Source organism: Mesoplodon bidens (assembly GCF_964165515.1).
Source record: "Mesoplodon bidens genome assembly, chromosome: 8".
Taxonomy (NCBI): Eukaryota; Metazoa; Chordata; class Mammalia; order Artiodactyla; family Ziphiidae; genus Mesoplodon; species Mesoplodon bidens.
This window is the reverse complement of record NC_138165.1, coordinates 4,100,736-4,124,638: the sequence shown is the minus strand read 5'-3', so window position 1 is coordinate 4,124,638 and position 23,903 is coordinate 4,100,736. Positions and strand designations below refer to the sequence as shown.

General features: G+C 40.4%; 1 protein-coding gene across 2 annotated transcripts in view; it reads left to right on the top strand.

Moving 5' to 3' along the window:
* The window catches only part of CNTNAP5 (contactin associated protein family member 5), a gene marked incomplete at its 5' end in the record, with an annotated part of 887,048 nt that overhangs the window by 359,451 nt on the left and 503,694 nt on the right, over positions 1 to 23,903 (top strand). For both annotated transcript variants that reach the window (XM_081242026.1, XM_081242025.1), the window contains one exon: positions 20,862 to 21,009. In XM_081242026.1, the coding sequence (XP_081098152.1) occupies positions 20,862 to 21,009 (148 nt within the window). The remainder of the gene's footprint in view (positions 1 to 20,861; positions 21,010 to 23,903) is intronic.

Below are 23,903 nucleotides of genomic sequence, written 5' to 3'. Positions count from 1 at the left end.
CTTTTGCTCCTGACTCTACAGAAGTGCCAGTTGGGTTTTTGGTCTTTTTGTATCTTGTCTATAATTTGCCCCAACTGCATATGTACACAGTTTTGTTTTGTTTTTTAATTTATTTATTTTAGTTTATTTATTTTTGTCTGCATTGGGTCTTCGCTGCTGCGCGCGGGCTTTCTCTAGTTGCGGTGAGCGGGGGCTGCACTTCGTTGAGGTACGCGGGCTTCTCATTGCAGTGGCTTCTCTTCTCCGTGGCATGTGAGATCTTCCCGGACCAGGGCTCAAACCCATGTCCCCTGCATTGGCAGGCAGATTCTTAACCACTGTGCCACCAGGGAAGCCCTATGCAGGTATTTTTAGTGCCTTAGAGTTTCCTTGTATTTTTTTCTGGAGTAGACATTTGTCCAGATGCAAGCACTGCAGCAAAGGGTCCCACATCCCAGGGCCCAGTCTGTCTCATCCCCCCACCGGGCTCAGGCTTGTTCTGGGCACAGGCCACTTGCTATGGTCCCAGGTTTCATCTCATCCAAACAGGATTGTGGCTTTGCTTTGACAGAACCACGAGGCCCATTGAAGAATTGTGCTTTATTTTCAACAAAATGAAACTGCAATTTCTCCCTGTTAGGAATGAGAAAACACGATCAGCTGTAAACTAGCCATTGGTCCTGGCTTCTAGCCACCAAGGTTTTAAAGTGTTGAGAGTAAATTCAAGAACCCTCTGTAAGAGATGTCAGTTTTATTTCATACATTTCTAATACCTAATTGTTACAGCTACTGTGTGCTTTCTCTAGCCATTAATAATAAGAGAATAAAGAGCATGGAAGTAGGAGAGACAGAAATGATCCATTACTGGACCAGCAACAGAAACACAGCCCCCGACAGTGTGCTGCTTAGACTCCCATGGATAGTGTGAGCCCATCCTGATCCTACGCTGACAAGTGACATATTAACAAAGAGAAGGAGAAGATGAATCGTGAACATGTGATGAATGTTTGCTGCATGCAGGAATCGCTCAGTATTTAACACGTACCATCTCCTTTCATCCTTATAACAGCCCTCTGACATATACAGAGCTGTTATCCCCATTTCACAGAGGAGGAAACAAAGACACAGAGAGGTTCGAATACTTACCCAGGTCCCAGGGTGATGAAGACAAGATTGAAGCTCATTTGGTTGAATTTCACTCTTGCTTTTCACTGTACTCCCTGCTCTGAGAATCATGTGTTCTGCCTGCATGCCAAAGGAATCTAGTCAAGATCAAATCTAGAATCTGGGCTCAGTGTTCCATGAAAGTGTCAAGGCCTCATGTCACGGCAGTGTTTTTTTTTGTTTGTTTGTTTTTTTGCAGTACACAGGCCTCTCACTGTTGTGGTCTCTCCCGTTGCGGAGCACAGGCTCCAGACACGCAGGCTCAGCGGCCATGGCTCACGGGCCCAGCCGTGCCGCGGCATGTGGGATCCTCCCGGACCGGGGCACGAACCCATGTCCCCTGCATCGGCAGGCGGACTCCCAACTACTGTGCCACCAGGGAAGCCCCCACGTCAGTGTTTTATTGGTCTTTTAAAAAAATTTTTTTTAATCAGTAAAATAGGAACTAAAATACTTTGGATTTTACCCTGTGCTAAATGCAGGGCTAAAGACTCTTCTAAAATTTATATTCATTCAGAAAATGAAGACTCTTATAGATGAAACTAGTGTGTCCATTAATAAAGCAAAGGAATGAATAAAGATGTAAATGGGAAGTGTTGGGCATGGGCTCTATAAGGTGAAGGTTTAGGTTTAAGTACATTTTTAATACATAATGCTAGACGTATGGATGTTATCAGATGGATAGTATATACATATATAAATTTATATATATAAAACCTTGCTCTGAAAAAGTGTATTCTATATATATATATATATATACATATAAATAACATATAATATTTCCATTTTTAATACATAATGCTAGACAGGTATGGAGTTTATCAGATGGATAATATATGTATAATGGATTATATTAAATACAGTGGAACATATACATTATATAAATATTATATATAATATTTTATATATAAATGTATAAAAATCCCTGTTCTGAAAAAACATATTCAATATATAATAGATAATAATTACATTATAAATATATGTAAATATAAATATTTACATGTTTGATATGTAATGCTAGACAAGTATAGAGGTTATCAGCTAGGTAATATATATATAATAAAATGGATTAAATAAAATAAAATGGAATATATAATATACATAATATTACATATATTTTATTATATATTTATATTTTATATATATATTTAAAATACTTCTCTGAAAAAGTGTATTGTTTCATGGTACAATCAGGTAAATGCACAGACATCACTACAATATAAGGTAGCAAGTATTAAGTGCCATGATAAAGTTAGAAATCATTCATGAGGGCAGCTCAGAGGAGAGAGAGAAACAACCATGTGGAACAGGGAGAAAGGAGGTTTGAACCAATGGACAGACTGGGCTCAAGTCCCAGCTCCAAGTCGGGCAACTTACTGGCCCCCTATGTCCCAGATATTTTGTTTCCCAAATACCCAGAACCAGCATAAGATGTGAGGAGGACTGATGTGAGAACAGGTACTTGCACCGTCATCTGCATCCAAGAAATGTTCGTTTCCCTTCCTCCTTTGCCTGGAGAACTAGGATTTGTTTAACATGTAGAATAATAACAATAGTTAACACTTAACGTCAGTCATACGTTATTCCAGAACTTCTCAATTCATGCAAGAAGTATTCTAAGCAATATCCAAGCAATATCCATGAGTGTATATGTTCTTTAGAATAATTCCAGCATGAAGTGTGAGCCATCTTCAAGTTAACAAATACATGCATACAGAAATCCCTGCATCTATACACACACACACACACACACACACACACACACACACACACATTCCTCTCAACCATCCCCTGAGGGATGCATTTTTATCCCCTTTTTATAGTTGGGCAAATATTAGGACAGAAAAGTTAAGTACTTGCCCAAGCTCTCACATCCAGTAAGTGGTGGAAGATGGATTTGAGCCTGGGCAGCGTGGTCCAGAGTACATCTTCCTAAATCCACATGAACGTACCTCCATAGCACAACAGGACCGAAATGAGATTGCATGGAACATCTGTGACCAATGACAGTGAATGGCCACATTTTGGGAGTTTAAAGTTCATGCAGGGATTGTGAGAAATAAGACTCACAAAAGCAGAATGAGATCAGCTTCGAAGGCGTTGAATATCAAGCTGAGGAACTCGGAATCCCTGTTTGACTGGGTTCGGACACTGTCAACACTGCAGTCAGAACACGTGTAGAATCATCAAGCTGGTCAGTCTGAAAATCACTCTTTAAATTTGGGAATGAAACAAAGTATGAACAGGGCCTGAGTGTCCCCTGCTGCAGCGAGGTACAGACACATTTATGCAGCCTTAATCCTCTACATTTTATATGGAGCATGCAGACATCCCTGCTGTTCATGTACAAGAGCAACTGAAAGGATGATTGATGTGAGAAGTGGAAGTCGCTGCTGCAAACTGTTGGAAAAAGGGAATCAATTAATAGTTTTAGGGGATCTGGTTTTGGATAAAAGATCCTTTAATGCATGCTTCCTTTCCTATGGATTATTACCCACACTTAATGGATGAAGAAGCCAAGATTCCAAAAGAGGGTATGCATGGCCTTTGGCTATACATGAAGTAGGTGGTGAATTTGGAGGGTCTCTTCCACCAACGCTTTGCAGCTTCATGCTGCATCGTGCAGCCAAGGGTCGATAATGCTTCTCAAGGGGGATCAAGGTTAAGAAGAAAAGTGAAGAATGGAAACGTCATGTATTTTCCACTTTCTGGGTGCTACAGTTGTGTAGGGTGCTAGAGACAGAAAATGAATGAAGGCACATGTCCTCAAGATGACTGCTGTCTAGACGCGGAGACCACCATAAATGCATCCATTCTGGATTTTTTGCTGATGTGTTGCTGTGGCAGAAGAGATAACAGCTCTAAACCAAAAGTGTATCACCAGCTTAAAGGAAGCATTTGCTCGTGTGCTTGAGGGAACCTGTAGCAGTTTGATATGGTGGAAGGAGGGCTGGGGAGGAGAGAAGAAGCAGGAGATGGTTTGGAAAACAGGGGGTTTTACAGGGCATACGGGGAAGTCTCTCCTTGATCTTAAAGCTAATGAACTCTCTCGTCAGATGGGTTAGATGGGAGTAACACCAGAGGGACAAGAATTGTCTGGAGGCTGTTGTGGTATCCGGGAAAGAGCTGATGAAGGTGGGGATGTAGCTGGAGGGAGGGGACCCATCACCAGATATTGACTTTGGTTTTCACCTACTCAGAGGCAGACCTCAGAGCTTGCAGCAAATATTCAGGTATTTTTTCTCAGTTTATTAGCCAAACTAGTATCAGGATATTAATTATTTTAGCGTATAAAATTGTCCCTCCCTCCCTCCCTCCCTTCCTTCCTTTTCTCCCTCCCTTCCTTCTTTATCCCTTTGTGCTTCAAGTGTCCCTTTTAAGAATGGAAATTTTGTTTTTTCCCTAGGAAGGGTCATTGCTTGAGTTACTGACAATTTAACAGAAAAAAAGTTGAAAGTCAGCTAAGAGCAAAAATGGGACAAAGGAGTGTGGGAGAAGAGAAGGAGATCCTGATGAACTTATAGCCTATTATGTCGTTTTGCCAGAGGCTGACACGAAGTTGAAATCACTCTGTAGAGTGCTAGTTTGAGATCCAAATCTCAGGAAAATGAATGGAAAAAAAAAAGACACATGATGTCTGCTTTCATGTTCCTTTTTCCAGTGACAGTCTGCCGTCTCTTCAAAGATCCCTATTCAGGGAAGTTAAATTATCTTAGGAGAAAATCACCTACATGACAGGTAAATTGAGCCTTATCTGCTGGTGTAGAAAGTGGTATTGTAAGGGAGCCTGAAAAGCTCTGGGGAGGAAATAATGGGAAGATCATCCTAGAACATTTTAGTTATCACTTGGTCCTTTTAGAGCAAGCACCAGTCTTGGCCAATATATTGTATAGGACAGTAGGAACCAGACCCACAGTCTGCAGGTAGCTTGTGGGCTCAACAACTTGACCTTGTAGGCACAGATTATCATCAAGGAAGAAATATGAACAGTGTGAGCTGTCCACCAGCTCCTCTGATGCTTCTTCCTTGGAGAGTTCCTGATAGACTGGGTAGCATAGGATTTCTTAACTATGTACATTGAACCTTTACTCTCTTTTTGTCTCTCTGAAGTGCCCTAGTCCAAGAATCCAGAGCATTAGAGAGCTGTGATAGTAGAAGGAATCCTAATATGTCATTGTTTCCATTCCCCCTTTAACTAGGAATGCTCTTCATTGAGAAAACGTCTGAAAACTCCTCTCTTGGTTTGTCCACCAAAAGCTGTGAACAAGAACTTCCCTTATTATGACATTGTGTTTGCATTTCCATGGAGCACAATGAAGAGGCTCCATGAAAAAGTAATAGGCTCTATAATGAAACAAATCAGGGGAGCAAAGGCTGTGGATCATTCCTTCACTGAGTAAACCTCTATAGGCCTCACCTGTGATTCTAGGAAAAGTCATGTGATCCTTGCAGTGCCATGGAGACAGAGACAGAAATGTAAATAAATATATGTATTTAGTTTTTCAGGTGGTGATGCATTTAGGAAAGAAAATAAAGTGAGATAGGAGGGCAGGTGATGCTGGGCAGGGGAAAGGAGTTGGGGAGATCACCTCTTAAAGCTATGGCGATAAACATAAAAGGCTGGCCAGCTGGGCAGCCTTTCTGTCTTGGTTTTTCTATTTTCCAGTTGCTCCATGGCTACCCTGGACACGCTGGTTAATCTCTTTCTTGCTCTGGCTCCCGCCCTTGCTACAATATTTATCCTTAATGCCAGGTCCTATGATAGGAGGCCAAGTCCTCCTGTCAACTCTGATGCTTGGTTCCCCATTTCACTGAGGAGGAAGTCCAGAAAGCTTTCATTTTCTTTTTCGGAAATTGAAGGAGGGCAAAAGCATTGTTTCTTTTTGCTTTAGTGGAGTATGAAAAGTCTGATTTTGCTAAGTGAGTATTTCAGTCTTTTCCAGGCATGCACCATATGGTCAAGCTGCCATACATGTTGGTGTTATAGTTCTCGGGGCAGAGATGGAAACATAGATATATGGCACTCATCTCAACAGTCACTTTAGTACCCTTTATACATAACCCAGCAGAAGTCACACAAAAATCAGAACTCCGAACAAATACAGCAATGGCAATGGAGGACTTTGGTGTCATAAGCGTATACTCATTTTTAAACAAATATTTATCTTTATCTGCATAACATCTCAAGAATAACTAGCAGTCTGGATCATCCAAGCCAGTAGACAATAAAGACAGATTTCTATTTATCTGTGCATTGATAGACATAATTTCTACATTATTAGTTGATTATATTTTATTTTCTAGTAAAACGTGACCCAGACACAATCATTGTCATAGAGAAGATGATAGCCAGTTGTGTACCTAATGTTTCTATTGTTCTAGGAAGAGTTTTGAGCAACTTAATTGAGAAACTTCCTTCAAATCAATAATGCTTTCTTGTTAAAGCAGAAACCAATGGTGATTAGAAAGTCCTTCAACTTCTATTTTAAAAACAGCTTTACCAATGCCCTTTCCCAGTGCTTGCAACAATTGAAATTATATAAACTCTATTTGTGCTTGAGTTATTGGTGGAATAGTTTTAATACAGATTACAGAGGACCACACTGGTTCATCAAACTAGGAGAATGGTGAGGAAACAGGATATGAAGTTAATTAATTTTGATGGGGTAAGTGGAGGTAGAGATCCCGATGCTGTAGCCTTGGTGCCCTGCACCTGTGAGAAGCCAGCTTTTTCTGCCCAAGGTCCAGTGCTGGTCCCTGAAGGCACTGGCCCCTCCAGTGGGAAAGGCATTTCGTTGAAGACATTCTTTGCAATCTTGGTAGTTCTTCAGTAACTTTTTCTGGCACTTCTTACCCATCCCATCATTGGTAATAAGCAGGGGTGCATGTGATGCATTAGGATGGGGGTACAGCAGTGTGTTTGGAGACTTTAATGAGATTTGCATCGCAAATAACTTTAATATGGGTAAATTAAGAATAAGGTGGGGGATTCCCTGGCAGTCCAGTGGTTAGGACTGTGCATCTTCCCTTCTGAGGGCCTGGGTTTGACCCCTGGTCAGGGAGCTAAGATCCCAGAAAATGCATGTGCAACAAAAAAAAAAAAAAAAAAAAAAAAAGAATAAAGTGGTTAACATTAGGACTTCACTTAAAATTCCAGTTTCTAAACTGACCAGACAGCAACCAAGTTTCAGGAGGATAACTGACAGCTTGGGTCAGGACACGGAGACTAAGAGAAAAATGACAACTTGGGCATTGATTGCACAAGAGCACATGCATGATAAAAGTTGTGTCAGGGCTGGGATGGGAATGAGGAAACACTCATGCCCACTAGGGGACATTTCTACTGCTGAATACAGAGGAATAAATAAATATCTCTTCAGTAGTACAGTTACACAACCTGGAAAGAGCAAGAGCACACAGTGCCTTAGATAAGAGAACGGGACATGGGTACATGACTGTAACTCAACTTGTGGTCAGTACCAAATGGGGATGAAAGTTCTTCTCTACTGTTGCCTTGAATCCTTGAGTTGTTCCTCTACTTTAGAGGCCATAACCAGGCAAAGGGAGCAGGGTGAAAAGTGGCAAGGATCAGTCATCCTCTTTGCCAACGATTAAGATCAAACTAGAAAGGTGGGACAACTCAAAAACAACAGTCAGCGGCCGGCCTGGTGGTCCTAGCCTCATTAAATAACTGCTTCTATGAAATTACAGGTAGATGTACCACATATGCCCTTATAATGGGCAATGTACTGCAAACAAGTTAGAAAAAACATTCAATAGTTTAATTATCCTTTTTACCTCTTTCAAGTCTAAAATGTTAGAATCCCTGTCGGCAAATAGTGGCCACTGCCTAACACCTACTTTTCACTTCCTTTTCTCTAAGTGTGTATCTGAAACACATTTAACACGAAGCCCTAAAGAGCAGTTTGGAACACGGTGGCCTGAGTCGGTTTATCCATTTTAGTTGTAACTCTGTGGTTTGCAGGTTAATTACCACCTGCCTTATTAAATATATCTTATTAAATACCAAAAGCTGTATTTCTAATTAACTCTGGGCTGCTAGAACCTTTCTTAGTTTACGTTTTCACTCTTTTTTAGGGAGAACCCTTTGAATGTCATTCAGAAAATTTAAGTATGGTTGGCAAATGCCTTGCGTGGGGCTAGAGGGTATTAATAAGAAGACATTGCTGCAAAATATACTCTCAAACAAAGATATTTGTACACAAGAATTAGCTATTGAAATCTGTCTTCCTCTCTTTCTGTCTCTGTCTCTCTCTGTAAGAGTATGATTTGTATTGGTGTGAATCTACTATGTGCAATGTCATTTGCATATAGTTTTTAATGTAAGATTCACAACCCTGGAGATTTTATTTTCACCCTTTTCCTGGTAAGGAAACCAAGATTCATAAACGTTATGACCCTTTGTTCATTCACTCAGTCATTCAGCAACTCATTAGTAACAGTGTGAGGACAGGAGACTGTGTGCAATTCACTGATTTTGAAACAACTACACAGACTTGGTTTGGGTTACTGAATGCCATTTCAATGTACCTTTAAGATATACTGTGTTTGAGTTACTTCACTTAGTGTGATAATCTCTGGGTCCATCCATGTTACTGCAAATGGCATTATTTCATTCTTTTTTATGGCTGAGTAATATTCCATTGTATATATGTACCACACCTTCTTTATCCATTCATCAGTCAATGGACATTTAGGTTGCTTCTGTGTCTTGGCTATTGTAAATAGTGCAGACAGAGAAAGACAAATATCATATGATATCACTTATATGTGGAATCTTAAAAATAATGATACAAATAAACCTATTTACAAAGCAGAAATAGACCCACAGACATAGAAAACAAACTTATGGTTACCAAAGTGGAAAGGGAGGGAGGAGGGATAAATTAGGAGCTTGGGATTAACATATATGCACTACTATATATAAAATAGATGATCAACAAGGACCTACTGTATAGCACAGGGAACTCAATCTCTTGTAATAACCTATAATGGAAAATAATCAAAAAGATAATAGATAATACATGTATATGTATAACTGAGTCACTTTGCTATACACCTGAAACTAACACAACACTGTAAATCAACTATATTTCAATAAACACTTCAAAAAAAGAAATACTTTGTTCCATGTGCTGGGCTAGACATCCCAGTTTAAAATAACATGTGATCTGTATCCCAAAGGGAGTTACAGTCTAAGACCCTTGCTGGGACAGCAGAGCAAATCTCAGAGTTGTTAGGATTAGCACCCAAAGGTCATCCCCTTTCTCTCCCATTTTACTGCTTCTCTTAATATGGACCCTGGTGCAGGGTGGTGTGTTTGGCACAGCTCCACACTGGAAATAGAAATCTCCTTGAGAATCCCTGATATTCCATGTCAAGTTTACTGAGGCAGAATTTGGTGGTTGTGCCTGTTACTTCTTGCCTGGACTGCAGTTAGGCAAATTAACATCTTCCCTGTGGCACCCGGATGCTTGCAATCTGGCTGCCAGTCAGAACATCAGTGCAGGTTGGCTCAACATGGTGTATTCCTTGAATCCAAATGAGATGCTTGGGTGGCAGGGAACCCAGAACTGTCCACTATCCATTAATAAGTGCTAGGCATGTTCCCCCTTAGCCTCACCATTTATGCCCACTCCATTATCTGGCTAAGAAAGCAGGAAAAGAGCATCCACACTTTCATCATGATCCCAGGATCTTCCATTCATCAACCAAAATGTTGTTTAATGCCAAGGAACGGGTATCATAGGAGAAGGAGCTGAAGGCTGACTCTGACACTTTCCCTTCATTTACCTGTGGGCCCTTCTACCTGCTTAAGGATGAGGAAGCTCCCCCATCCCCCACCCCATGAGCCCACTCTGTGCTTGTTTTCTTTTGTAAGCACACAGGGACTTAACATCTCTGATTCTCAAGCTCCTTTCACTCTAGGGATAGAAAGGGAGCCAGAAAAACCAACTTCTGCATTGTGTTCCTGCATAGGGACAAAATCAATGAGCAGTTTTGTCAAGAACCACAGGCAGGCTTCCCTGATGGCGCAGTGGTTAAGAATCCGCCTGCCGATGCAGGGGACATGGGTTCAAGCCCTGGTCCAGAAAGACCCCACATGCAATGGAGCAACTAAGCCCACACCACAACTACTGAGCCTGCGTTCTAGATCCTGTGAGCCACACCTACTGAGTCTGCATGTCTCAACTACTGAGCCTGTGCTCTAGAGCCTGTGAGCCACAACTACTAAAGCCTGTGTGCCTAGAGCCCACACTCCGCAACAAGAGAAGCTACCACAATGAGAAGCCCACACACTGCAAGGAAGAATAGCCCCTGCTCACCGCAACTAGAGAAAGCCCATGCACAGCAACAAAGACCCAACACAGCCAAAAATAAATAAATAAATAAATTTAAGAACCATATGCATGATAATTTAAAATAGTAATGATAACATGTATCTGGTGACAATAGTGTAATACTTGAACCCAAATTTTGTATAATAGCATTTGAGGTGGGGTAAGAACAAAGCAGACTTTTGACAAGTAATGTATGTGATATTGTTCAGAATTAACCTCTCTGATCCCTGGGGTTTCCTGGTGAGGTGGGGACACTATATTGATTGGTTGCACCATTGTAAGATGTATTCAAAAAGGCTAAATGTATGTGTGTGGGTATTTGTGTGCCCGGGCTGCCTTCCTTAGTTAGGAAGTTGGCTAAAACCTTCCTGATGATAAACCAAGTGAAGCAAACTAAAATATGCAGAGGACCAAGCAATCTTCTGATTTCAGAAACCTGACATAAAGAGGTGATATTGGGAATGGAATAAAAGGGTCACTAGGCTTTAATCAGAATCTTTATAATCCTGTCCCTACTTGATCCTTTCTTATTACTTATGATTCCACTTAAACTCTCCCAAACTCATCTTCTCATCTTTAAAATAATACAGATTTCCTACCTCACAGAGATGTTATGATCAGATGAGGTGATGAATTTCGCTTCTCCCCATCAAGCACATTTCTGCTCTGAATTCTATCATCAGAGCTTAGCTCTGCCCTCCCCTGGGATTTCATACATATGGAATCACACAGTCTGTGCCCTTTATGGTTGGCTGCTTTTATTGGTTAGTAGAATTCCAGTCTACTACTCTTTTGAGTTCAATCTACTCTTTTTCTATCTTTCTGGAGTGGGAGCATAGAGTTTTAATTTTATATTTTTCCTCTTATATTAAAAAAAGGATTTAAAACCATGAATTGTCTTCTGAGAACCACTTTGGCTACTTTCCACAAATTTTGATACAGTGTTTCTATCATTGTTCAATTTCCATCGTTTTCTAATTTCCATTGTGGTTTCTTGTTGACATGAGGATTATTTGGAAATGTGTTTATTAACTTCTAGACATTTGAGAGTTTTCTAGATAATTTATTATTATCAATTCCTAATTTAATTTAATTGTGGTTAGAAATCAAACTATGGTTTCTTTGGAACTTATGTTATTGGGTAAGATATAGTGTCTTTAGTGAATATTCCATGTGCATTTGAAAACAATATATAATCTGCAGTGTTCAGTGAAGTATTCTATGAACATTAATGAATGAATTTCTCTGATAATGTTGTTTGAATCTTTTATATCCTTGCTGATTATTTTTGAATCTTTGTTGTAGGTGCCTGTGCCTTTAGCTGTTTTTATCATCATGATGAAATGACCCTTTATAATTTTGAGAACCTCCCCTATCTTATAATACAGCCTACTTTGATATTAGTAGAGAAAATTCAGGTTTATAGTGCCTATTTTTTGCATGTCATGTCTTTCCCCACAATTTTACTTTCAACCTATCAATGTCTTTATTATTAAAAAAGAGTATCATACAAAAAGTACATAAAAAGGCCTTGCTTTTTTATCCAGGCTGAAAATTCATGCCTTTTAATTGCAGGGTTACTCAGTTTTCTTTTTTTTAAAACATCTTTATTGGAGTATAATTGCTTTACAATGGTGTGTTAGTTTCTGCTTTATAACAAAGTGAATCAGCTATACATATACAAATACCCCCATATCTCCTCCCTCTTGCGTCTCCCTCCCACCCTCTCTATCCCACCCCTCTAGGTGGACACAAAGCACCAAGCTGATCTCCTTGTGCTATGTGGCTGCTTCCCACTAGCTATCTATTTTACATTTGGTAGTGTATATATGTCCATGCCACTCTCTCACTTTGTCCCAGTTTACCCTTCCCCCTCCATGTGTCCTCAGCTCCACTCCCTGTGTCTGCATCTTTATTCTTGTCTTGCCCCTAGGTTCTTCAGAACCATCTCCCTTTTTTTCTTCATGAGTCTGGCTAATGGTTTATCGATTTTCTGTATCTTCTCAAAGAACCAGCTTTTAGATTTACTGATCTTTGCTATCGTTTCCTTCATTTCTTTCTCATTTATTTCTGATCTGATCTTTATGATGTCTTTCCTTCTGCTAACTTTGGGTTAGTTTTGTTCTTTCTCTAATTGCTTTAGGTGTAAGGTTAGGTTGTTTATTTGAGATGTTTCTTGTTTCTTGAGGTAGGATTGTATTGCTATAAACGTCCCTCTTAGAACAGCTTTTGCTGCATCCCATAGGTTTTGGGTCATCATGTTTTCATTGTCATTTGTTACTAGGTATTTTTTGATTTCTTCTTTGATTTCTTCAGTGATCTCTTGGTTATTTAGTAGTGTATTGTTTAGCCTTCATGTGTTTGTATTTTTTACAAATTTTTTTCTGTAATTGATATCTATTCTCATAGCATTGTGGTCAGAAAAGATACTTGATACATTTTCAATTTTCTTAAATTTACCAAGGCTTGATTTGTGACCCAAGATATGATCTATTCTGGAGAATGATCCATGAGCACTTGAGAAGAAAGTGTAATCTGCTGTTTTGGGATGGAATATCCTATAAATATCAGTTAAGTCCATCTTGTTTAATGTGTCATTTAAGGCTTGTGTTTTCTTATTTATTTTCATTTTGGATGATCTGTCCATTGGTGAAAGTGGGGTGTTAAAGTCCCCTATTGTGATTGTGTTGATTTCCCCTTTTAAGGCTGTTAGCCTTTGCCTTATGTATTGAGGTGCTCCTATGTTGGGTGCATAAATATTTACAATTGTTATTTCTTCTTGGATTGATCCTTTGATCATTATGTAGTGAGTGTCCTTCTTTGTCTCTTCTAATAGTCTTTATTTTAAAGTCTATTTTGTCTGATATGAGAATTGCTACTCCAGCTTTCTTTTGATTTATGTTTGCATGGCATATCTTTAACCATCCCCTCACTTTCAGTCCGTATGTGTCCCTAGGTCTGAAGTGGGTCTCTTGAAGATAGCATATGTATGGTTCTTCTCTTTGTATCCATTCAACCAGTCTTTGTCTTTTGGCTGGAGCATTTAATCTATATGTATTTAAGGTAGTTATCAATATGTATGTTCCTATTACCATTTTCTTAATTGTTTGGGAGTTGTTATTGTAAGTCTTTTCCTTCTCTTGTGTTTCCTGCCTAGAGAATTTCCTTTAGCATTTGTTGTAGAGCTGGTTTGGTGGTGCTGAATTCTCTTAGCTTTTGCTTATCTGTAAAGATTTTAATTTCTCCATCGAATCTCAGTGAGATCCTTGCTGGGTAGAGTAATCTTGCTTGTAGGATTTTCCCTTTAATCACTTTAAATATGTTCTGCCACTCTCTTCTGACTTGCAGAGTTTCTGCTGAAAGATCAGCTGTGAACCTTATGGGGAGTCCTTTGTATGTTAATTGTTGCTTTTCCCTTGCTGCTTTTTTTTTTTTTTTTTTTTTTTTTCGCGGTACGCGGGCCTCTCACCGTTGTGGCCTCTCCCGTCGCGGAGCACAGGCTCCGGACACGCAGGCTCAGCAGCCATGGCTCATGGGCCCAGCCGCTCCGCAGCATGTGGGATCCTCCCAGACCGGGGCACGAACCCATGTCCCCTGCATCGGCAGGCGGACTCTCAACCACTGCGCCACCAGGGAAGCCCAAAGTTTTTTTGTTTTTTCTTTTTTTTTTGTGGTACACGGGCCTCTCACTGTTGGGGCCTCTCCCGTTGCGGAGCACAGGCTCCGGACGCGCAGGCTCATCGGCCATGGCTCACGGGTCGAGTCACTCCGCGGCATGTGGGATCCTCCCGGACCAGGGCGCGAACCCGTGTCCCCTGCATCGGCAGGCGGACTCTTAACCACTGTGCCACCAGGGAATCCTCCCTTGCTGCTTTTAATATTTTTTCTTTGTATTTAATTTGTGATAGTTTGATTAATATGTGTCTTGGCATGTTTCTCCTTGGATTTATCCTGTATGGGACTCTCTGCATTTCCTGGACTTGACTATTTCCTTTCCCATATTAGGGAAGTTTTCAACTATAATCTCTTCAAATATTTTCTCATTCCCTTTTCTTTTCTCTTTTCTTCTGGACCCCTATAATTCCAATGTTGGTGCATTTTATGTTGTCCCAGAGGCCTCTGATATTGTCCTCAATTCTTTTCATCCTTTTTTCTTTATTCTGCTCTGTGGTAGTTATTTCCACTATTTTATCTTCCAGGTAACTTATCCATTTTTCTGCCTCAGTTATTCTGCTCTTATTTCCTTGTAGAGAATTTTTCATTTCATTTATTGTGTTGTTCATCATTGTTTGTTTGTGCTTTCATTCTTCTAGGTCCTTGTTAAATGTTTCTTGTATTTTCTCCATTCTATTTCCAAGATTTTGGATCATTTTTACTATCATTACACTGAATTTTTTTTTTCAGGTAGACTGCCTATTTCCTCTTCATTTGTTTGGTCTGGTGGGTTTTTACCTTGCTCCTTCTTCTGCTGCATATTTCTCTGTCTTCTCATTTTGCTTAACTTACTGTGTTTGGGGTCTCTGTTTTGCAGGCTGTGGGTTCATAGTTCCCGTTATTTCTGGTGTCTGCTCCCAGTGGGTAAGTTTGGTTCAGTGTGTTGGGTAGGCTTCCTTGTGGGGGGGATTGGTGCCTGTGTTCTGATGGATGAGGCTGGATCTTGTCTTTCTGGTGAGCAGGACCACATGTGGTGGTGTTTTGTGGTGTCTGTGGACTTATTATGATTTTAGGCCACCTCTCTGCTAATGGGTGGGATTCTGTTCCTGTCTTGCTAGTTGTTGGACATGGGGTGGCCAGCACTGTAGCCTGCCAGTCATTTAGTGGAGCTGGGTATTAGCATTTAGATGGAGATCTCTGGGAGAGCTTTAGCCATTTGGTATTACATGGCGCTGGGAGTTCTCTGGGGATCCAATGTCCTGAACTTGGCTCTCATACCTCAGAGGCTCAGGCATGACACCCAACCAGAGCACCAAGACCCTGTCAGCCACATAGCTCAGAAGAAAAGGAAGAAAAAGAAAGAAAGGAAAATAAATAAATAAAATAAAATAAAATAATTAAAATAGAAAAAAATATTTAAAACAAAAAAATTAAAAAATAATAAAAAAGGGAAAGAAAGAAGAGAGCAACCAAACCTAAAAACAAATCCACCAAAGATAAAGTGCTAAAAACTATACTAAAAACAAACAAAAAAACAAACAAACAAAAGTGGACAGTCAGAACCTTAGGACGAATGGCAAAAGCAAAGCTATACAGATACCATCACACAAAGAAACATACAAATACACACAAAAAGAGAAAAAGGAAAAACAATATATATATTAAAAAAATTAAAAAGGAAGAGAGCAATCAAATCAATAAACAAATCTACCAGTGATAATAAGCTATAAATACTAAACTAAGATAAACTTAAAACCAGAAACAAATTAGATGCAGAAAGCAAACTCCAAGTCTACAGTTGCTCCCAAAGTCCACCTCCTCAATTTGGGATGCTTCATTGTCTATTCAGGTATTCCACAGATTCAGGGTACATCAGGTTGACTGTGGAGATTTAATCCCCTGCTTCTGAGGCTGCTGGGTGAGATTTCCCTTTCTCTTCTTTGTTCGCACAGCTCCTGGGGTTCAGCTTTGGATTTGTCCCAGCCTATGTGTGTTGGTCGCCTGAGGGCATCTGTTCTTCGCTCAGACAGGACGGGGTTAAAGGAGCAGCTGGGTCGGGGGATCTGTCTCACTCAGGCCGGGGGGAGGGAGGGGTATCGATGTGGGGTGAGCCTGTGGCAGCAGAGGCCGGCGTGAAGTTGCACCAACCTGAGGCATGCCATGCGTTCTCCCAGGGAAGTTTTCCCTGGATCATGGGACCCTGGCAGTGGCAGGCTGCACAGGCTCCTGGGAAGGGAGGTGTGGATAGTGACCTGTGCTTGCACACAGGCTTCTTGGTGGCTGCAGCAGCAGCCTTAGCGTTTAATGCCCGTCTCTGGTGTCTGCGCTGATAGCTGTGTCTAGCGCACATCTCTGGAGCTTGTTTAGGCGGTACTCTGAATCTCCTCTCCTTGTGCACCCTGAAACAAGGGTCTCTTGCCTTTAGGCAGGTCCAGACTTTTTCCCAGACTCCCTCCCGGCTAGCTGTGGCGTACTAGCCCCCTTCAGGCTGTGTTCACACAGCAAACCCCAGTCCTCTCTGTGGGATCCGACCTCCGTAGCCCGAGCCTCAGCTCCCAGCCCTCACCCGCCCCGGCAGGTGAGCAGACAAGTCTCTCGGGCTGGTGAGTGCTGGTAGGCACTGATACTCTGTGCGGGAATCTCTCCACTTTGCCCTCTGTGCGCCTGTGGCTGCAATCTCCTCCGCTACTCCAAAGCTTCCCCCCTCTGCCACCCGCAGTCTCCGCCCGCGAAGGGGCTCCTAGTGTGTGGAAACCTTTCCTCCTTCACGGCTCCCTCCCACTGGTGCAGGTCCTGTCCCTATTCTTTTGTCTCTGTTTATTCTTTTTTCTTTTGCCCTACCCAGGTACATGGGGAGTTTCTTGCCTTTTGGGAAGGATGAGGTGTTCTGCCAGCGTTCAGTAGGTGTTCTGTAGGAGTTGTTCCACATGTAAATGTAGTTTGTATTTGTGGGGAGGAAGGTGATCTCCACGTCTTACTTCTCTGCCATCTTGAAAGCGCCCCTCAGTTTTCTTTTAATGAATTATCAATTGGGAAAGTTTTAAGTTCACTATCTTGAAATTTCTTTTTTATTTTTTGCCTCTGTATTTATTCTTTTCTCATTTTCTGTCTCATTTCATCTTAAATGAGGATTGGTGTTTCTGCTGTTGTTGTTGTTATTGTATTTTAGTGTTCCATACTCTCTTTTATTAGCTTTGTGGCTATACCTCTTTGGTTTATTTTTATGCATCTTTGACATTGAAATTTACCTTCAAATTGACATTATACCATTTTATATATAACCTTAGGGCCTTGCAATTATATATAATTGTAAGGGCCTTACAGTTATATATAATTATATATAATTATAATTGTATAATTGTTTAGCCTACATTCCATCCTTTGTGGTTTTATTGACATGTTTACTTCTACATTTGGTTACAACATCACAATATACTATTATTTTCCCTTTAAACTATGTATTGACATTTAAAGTGTTTAAGAAAAGAAAGAAAAATAGTCTTATATTTAGCCACCTATTTACAGCTTTGCTCACGTTTCATCCCTTCTTGTACACGAATGTTCCATCTGGAACCAGTTTCTTTAGACTGTAGACTTATTTAGCAATTCTTTTTTTTAAATTAATTTATCTTATTTTATTTACTTTTATCTATGTTGGGTCTTTGTTGTTGCATGCAGGCTTTCTCTAGTTGCGGTGAGCGGGGACTACTCTTTGTTGTGGTGCACAGGCTTCTCACTGCAACGTCTTCTCTTGTTGCAGAGCACGGGCTCTGAGTGCTCAGGCTCAGTAGTCATGGCTGGCAGGCTCTATAGTGCAGGCTCAGTAGTTGTGGCACACAGGCTTAGCTGCTTTGCGGCTAAGATGTGGGATCTTCCTGGACCAGGGCTCGAACACATGTCCCCTGCTTAACCACTGCACCACCAGGGAAGTCCTATGTAGCAATTCTTAACAGTGGAGGTCTGTAGGTAATAAATTATCACAGCTTTTCTTTCAGTGAAACAGTGCTTATTTTTCCTTCAAATTTGAAAGCCATTTTTCCTGGATGTAGAGTGCTAGGTTGAGAGTTTCCTACTTTTAGCATTTGTTGCTCTCCATTGCTCCCCATGAGAAGTCATCTGTCATTCACACTGTTGTTCAGTTGTTGTCTTCGGCAGTTGAGCTGGCTTTGAGTTGGTGGTAGCTTTAGTGTATCTAGTAGGGCCTTGGGATCCAAGAACCTGGAGAGTAAGGTCTGTCTTTGCTTTTCATTCTGGACTACAACTTCTTGCATTGCTAAGCAATGATTGTCTTTGATGTTGTAGGAATATGAACTGATCACTCTGGTGAGAGTTTCATTGCAGCTTCCTTTAGATTCAATCTGCTTCTAGCTTTATGTGTTTTGGAGGTGATTTTAGGCTGCTAGCTCCAGTAGGGCTCTGGGACCATACATCGCACACTTTGAAATCCCATAACTTTGAGACCTTGGGTTTTCTTGAATGTGAGCTTATGAGACTACAAAACTGCAAATAACATGACTCTGGAATAGTAGGACTTTGAGACTGTGAGATGTTGGGATTGCAAGATTGAAAGATAGAGTCAGAAAGAATAAGTCATTTGTCCAGTGTTACAGAGTCACGCCAGGTTGCTGCCCCTTTGGATGAGAATCCAGGATTTCCTCTTCAGAGCACACAGAACCTGAGTTAAGAAATCCTACAAAGGATTTCCATCTCCCAAAATAAACCTGTTTATCTAGAATTATGCAACAAGGATTTCAATATCAGTTTAAGATATATTCAGTCTACAAATCACATAGAATCCAAGACAGGTGCTCCCATTACCCTCAGTGTGAATAAAAGCCTGTTTAAACTTCAGTTTCTATAAGTGATGCTGCAAACACAGGGCCTTTACATGCTTGGCGGGTGGGTTGTAGCAAACACAATTAACAGGGAATCCAGAGAACTGAATGGAAGTCTCCCAAGTTAGGCTGTAGAAAAACATGAAATACCTTCAGTGTGTCTAAAAGAGTGAAAAACTACCAGAACTTCTGGCCGTGCCCCAAACTCATATTTCAAAGGAGCACATTTTGAAAAGAGCTACACTCTACAGGGAAGAGTCCTTCCTAGGTGGGCAAGGGATTGAGGAGGTTTTATATTTTCACGTGTTGCTAAAATTGGAACAGGACCTGTGGAAGATAAACATGCTAAATAGAGCCATTCTTTTCTGGATTGAGACAATGGCCAAACATTTGACAAATCCACAGACAAGAATGTTGGATTTGAATCTCAAGGAATTCTTCTCCTCCAAGTCATTCTCTTGCACCAGAGTTTTGCTGCAAAGTAGAAAGTGAGCTTCTCCCTTCTTCATAAGCCACTATGTGATATATAACAGTGATTTTATTAATTGCAGAATATCAGAGTTATTAGCCAGTGGGTGTGTTGTGTCCAGCGGAAATGTCAGATTGTTCAAAGTACCCTATATTCACAGATGTTGTGAGGAGACAATCAAGATTGAGGTTTAGATCATTGAAATGGATTCCATTCCATACATAAATCCTTTACTTGCTGTTCTCTTTGGCCATTTGAGAAACCAATGGATCTTCTTTTTATTGTTTGGTATTGATATGACATTAGCATGCAGGCTTTATCTGTGAATATTTGAGTCAGAAAAGAAGGTAGATGATAGCTCATTCATAATGAAGCAGGCAAATCAATGTGCTAGCTCACATCCTACCTTAAAGATTAGGTACACTTGGGCTGATGAGAAAGTTCTGGGGATGGATAGTGGTGATGGGTGCACAATAATGTGAATGTACTTTATACCACTGAACTATACACTTTAAAATGGTTAAAATGGTAAATTTTATTTTATGCATATTTTACCTCAATGGGGAAAAAAAAGATTAGGTTTGAGACTTTGGATTCCATCTGCAGAAAAAGTTCTACTCCAGAAATCATTCATCCAAATGAAGGCTAGGAGGCATAATTTTCGTGTGCCAAATATCTCCCATGCTGTGTATGCCTTTGCTTAAACTTCACAAGGAAATGTGAATATAAATTACATAAAAATCAGAGCCTCCTGTTCTCCCTCATGGAGCAATTAACAACGGAGTAGTTGAAAAGTGTGTGACTGTAGAAAAATCATAGACTTTGGAATAAGACAACTTTGGAATTGAGTCATAGACTAATTACTAACCAATTAGATGATTTGAAGATTTTTTTTCCTCCTCCTTTCTCTATCTCTAGGCTTCCGATTTCTTTTTCATCTGTAAAATAGTAATAATGATAATGGAAAGTGCTTAGCATCATGACTGGCTTCAATTAATGGTAACAATTACTTCTGTGAAAGCCTCTCCTTCTAAGAGGAGACTTTTAAGTTATCTTCCATTCTGCAGTGATTATGAACATTAGGAATATCAGAACTTCACTGTGTTATTTACTTCGTATAGCTTTTAGATGTCATGTCTTACGACTTATTTATAAAATGTGGAGGAGGGAGTTTCTTAAAGAATAATGTACAGTATCTCTGAAAAAAAAATACTGTATAGGACATAATGCAGAATTTTCACCAGAGTCAGATTTCATTTGTAAGATCTGGGAAGTTGAAGATTTTCTCTAAAAGTTTATGGAGCGACATAGGTGGATTTCCACATATGGTCCTTGAGCTCACATGAAGGTGCTGCCATGGTGTCACAAACCTCACCTGGCCTCCTTTTCTCCCCACAGACCTTTGCAGGAAACATGAACGCTGACAGCGTGATGCACCACAAGTTACTGCACTCTGTGAGAGCCCGGTTCGTTCGCTTTGTGCCCCTGGAGTGGAATCCAAGTGGAAAGATCGGCATGAGAGTTGAGGTCTATGGATGCTCCTACAGTAAGTACCCACATGGATTATCAACACGTGTGTGTTGGCGAGTGGCATGACCCAAGCTGTGTCACGGTTACTGACATTGAGAATGCAATCTCAATCGTTTTAAAGTTATTTCTACACTCTAATGACTTATGCATATTTGAAACTGTGAAATTAAACCCAGAGATAGAAAAACTCTTTTTTTTAATCTGTACAAGATTTATTTCATTAACCACAATGTTTAAGAGTGATGCTATACACCTTAATACAGAAGGAGTGATTCAAATTCCATCGAGTTAAAGGTCAGAGACAAAGTCAGTGGCTTTGAATCCCCAGTCAGTAAGCATTAGAAAGCCGTTTCACTTGCCTTGGAATGATGACACAAAACATCAGTAGATCGTTGTGTTGAGAGATGGTACTTATTTTAAAGGTTGGCCTTAAGCTTCAGTAACAGTGTCACCTCATATCCTTTGTAGTCACAGCTGCACCCTAACCCAACTGCTTTGTCTTCTGTGGGGCAGAGAGCAAAATCTACTAGTTCTTAGGTTATATAGGGATGAAGTAACTTGGTGGTGAGAAGATGTTATGGGTTTATCAAAAATAATGTTCAAAATGAAGAGTTCTTGGAGTTTGAGATACCATTTGGCTTTGCAATACTAAAATAATTTAAGTTTAGTTCTTTCCTAGAAGTGTGGTGAAGTATTATAAAACTCTCCCCTTCCTTGGGAAAGAGAAGAAACATTTCAACCCAGGGTAACACATGAAATGCTTCTCTCTTAGAATTATGCAGGCCCTCCATCCCTCTGTGAGTTGTTCTGGCTGAATTTAAAAGTAGAGCTCCATCCTGCAGATAAGGAAGCTTGTAAACACCGGTAGAACTGGCAATCACTCTAGAATAAAATTATGCAGGGAAGATTCCCATCCCTATAACTCTTCTCTGCAGGTTTTATATTGAAATCGAAAATTGCATCATAATAAATTGTTTTTCTGTCTTAGCAGGGACATCTCCTGCTTATAATGCTAAAACCCAGTGACCCCTCATGAATGAACAAACTTGATTACTACCACTTCAATATAAATTAGTCCGAGAGATCCCTGTTTATGGTTATAGGAGTGCCTAATGTGTTGTATACTTGTACTGTTTTCCATCATGTGATCTACTGAAGGCTCACATCAGGATCAACTGAGTGCTCCTTAAAAATGCACTTCCTGAGTCCTGTCCCATACATAACTGGATTGTGATTTCTTGGGAGAGGGACCCAGAAAGCTGAGTGTTAGCAAGCGCCTCAGGGAAACTATGGACATAGAGTCTCTACTGAAAATAAAGTCCTACACAGAGGGGAATGACCTGTGAAAAGGTTGTCTTTATCTTGAAAGTACTTTCAGAAAGAATGTGTTTTAGAACAGATGCTCCAGCAAACCACTAGATCAAGGAGAGACTGCCTTGCACTCCAGCCCTTCCATCCAAAAGCATAGCCATCTACAAGGCAAGGGTATGTGTGCTTCCTAACCCAGGATCTGTGAGGCAGCCAGATTCCCATGCTACCTCTTCTCTTGATAACAGTTGTCACTACTAATGTTACCGAATACAAGTTCCTGTGCCCAATGCACAGTGCAGCCAAACAAAGAGAAACATTGGAGTTTGGAGCAGAGAAAAGTTTATTGCAGGGCCGAGCAAGGAGAACAGGTGTCTTGTGCCCCAAAAACTCCCCAAACTCCTCAGAGGGTTTCAGTAAAGCATTTTTTAAAGGCCAGGTGAGGGAGGAGTGTGGTTGGTTGTTGCAGATTTCTTGGTGTCAGAATCCTTCGTTCTTGCAGCTGTCCACATAGGTCACATCATGATGTTCCTGTAAACCTCCAACAAGACAAATATTATTCTCTGTTCTGCAACTTTTTATCTTTAAAAGAGTGGAAAAGTGTTATTCCCTTAAAGGTCAGAACATTGAGAATGGGCTGTCCTGAATATTTCAGGCTATAGACAACGTTCTTAACTTGAAGCAAAAGCAATAGAATACAAAGGTTAAAAGAAACAGATCTAATATGGAGTCAGACTTGTTATTCCCTATTACACTAGGAGGTTTATTTTTAGGTACAACATGAAGCATTCATGCTGAAATAAAAACTGTATTTATATTATTACTTCAGCCATCTATTTTGGTGTGATAATCCTATTTCTCTTTAACATGTCCTCCTACATTTGTTTTCTCTGTCCTGTCACTTGTCCTTGTTTTCAATGCCCATAGCTCTGCATGTTTGCACAGAAAGACTCATAGTATCAAGTTAAATAATAGACTGTAGGGTAGAGAGAGACCTTTGAGCAACATGTTTAGTTTTTTTTGATGATGAACCCCTTTGAGAATCTGATGACAGTGAGGAACCATCACTTAAGAAAAGTGCCTACTGTAATATGCAAAATTTTCTACAAGATTAAAAGGTTCTCAGATCTGCTAAAGCCCAGATCTTGACCAAGCAAAGGGCTCCTGACATTGAGGTAGCTTTGTCCTACATGGAATCCTCTCCAGGAAAGTTCTGCATCTAATAAGTGCATACTCTAAGGAGATGAATTACCTTCAGGTAAACAGTGTGAGTGATGGGAAGTTAACACCCTTGGGAAGCTGTTGGACACAGAACACCCTTTTCTGGGATGATCTTCCAGCTTGTACTCTATAATCTTCAATCACTAGTCCTTGGGCTTTGTGCTTTTCCTTTGGGAAAAATGAACACATCCCTCTCTCTCCAGTTGTATATTAAACCAAAACCTCAACGTGTCTTCTGGATCAAAAATTCCTTTTCAACATCATCTTATCCCCCTTTTTTACTGGTTCATTCTGATAAACATAAAACTTGCCTGCATAAGCCATAAAACAAAACAACAACTACAAAAGCCCAATGGTTCTCTTTACCTACCTGTCTTTCTC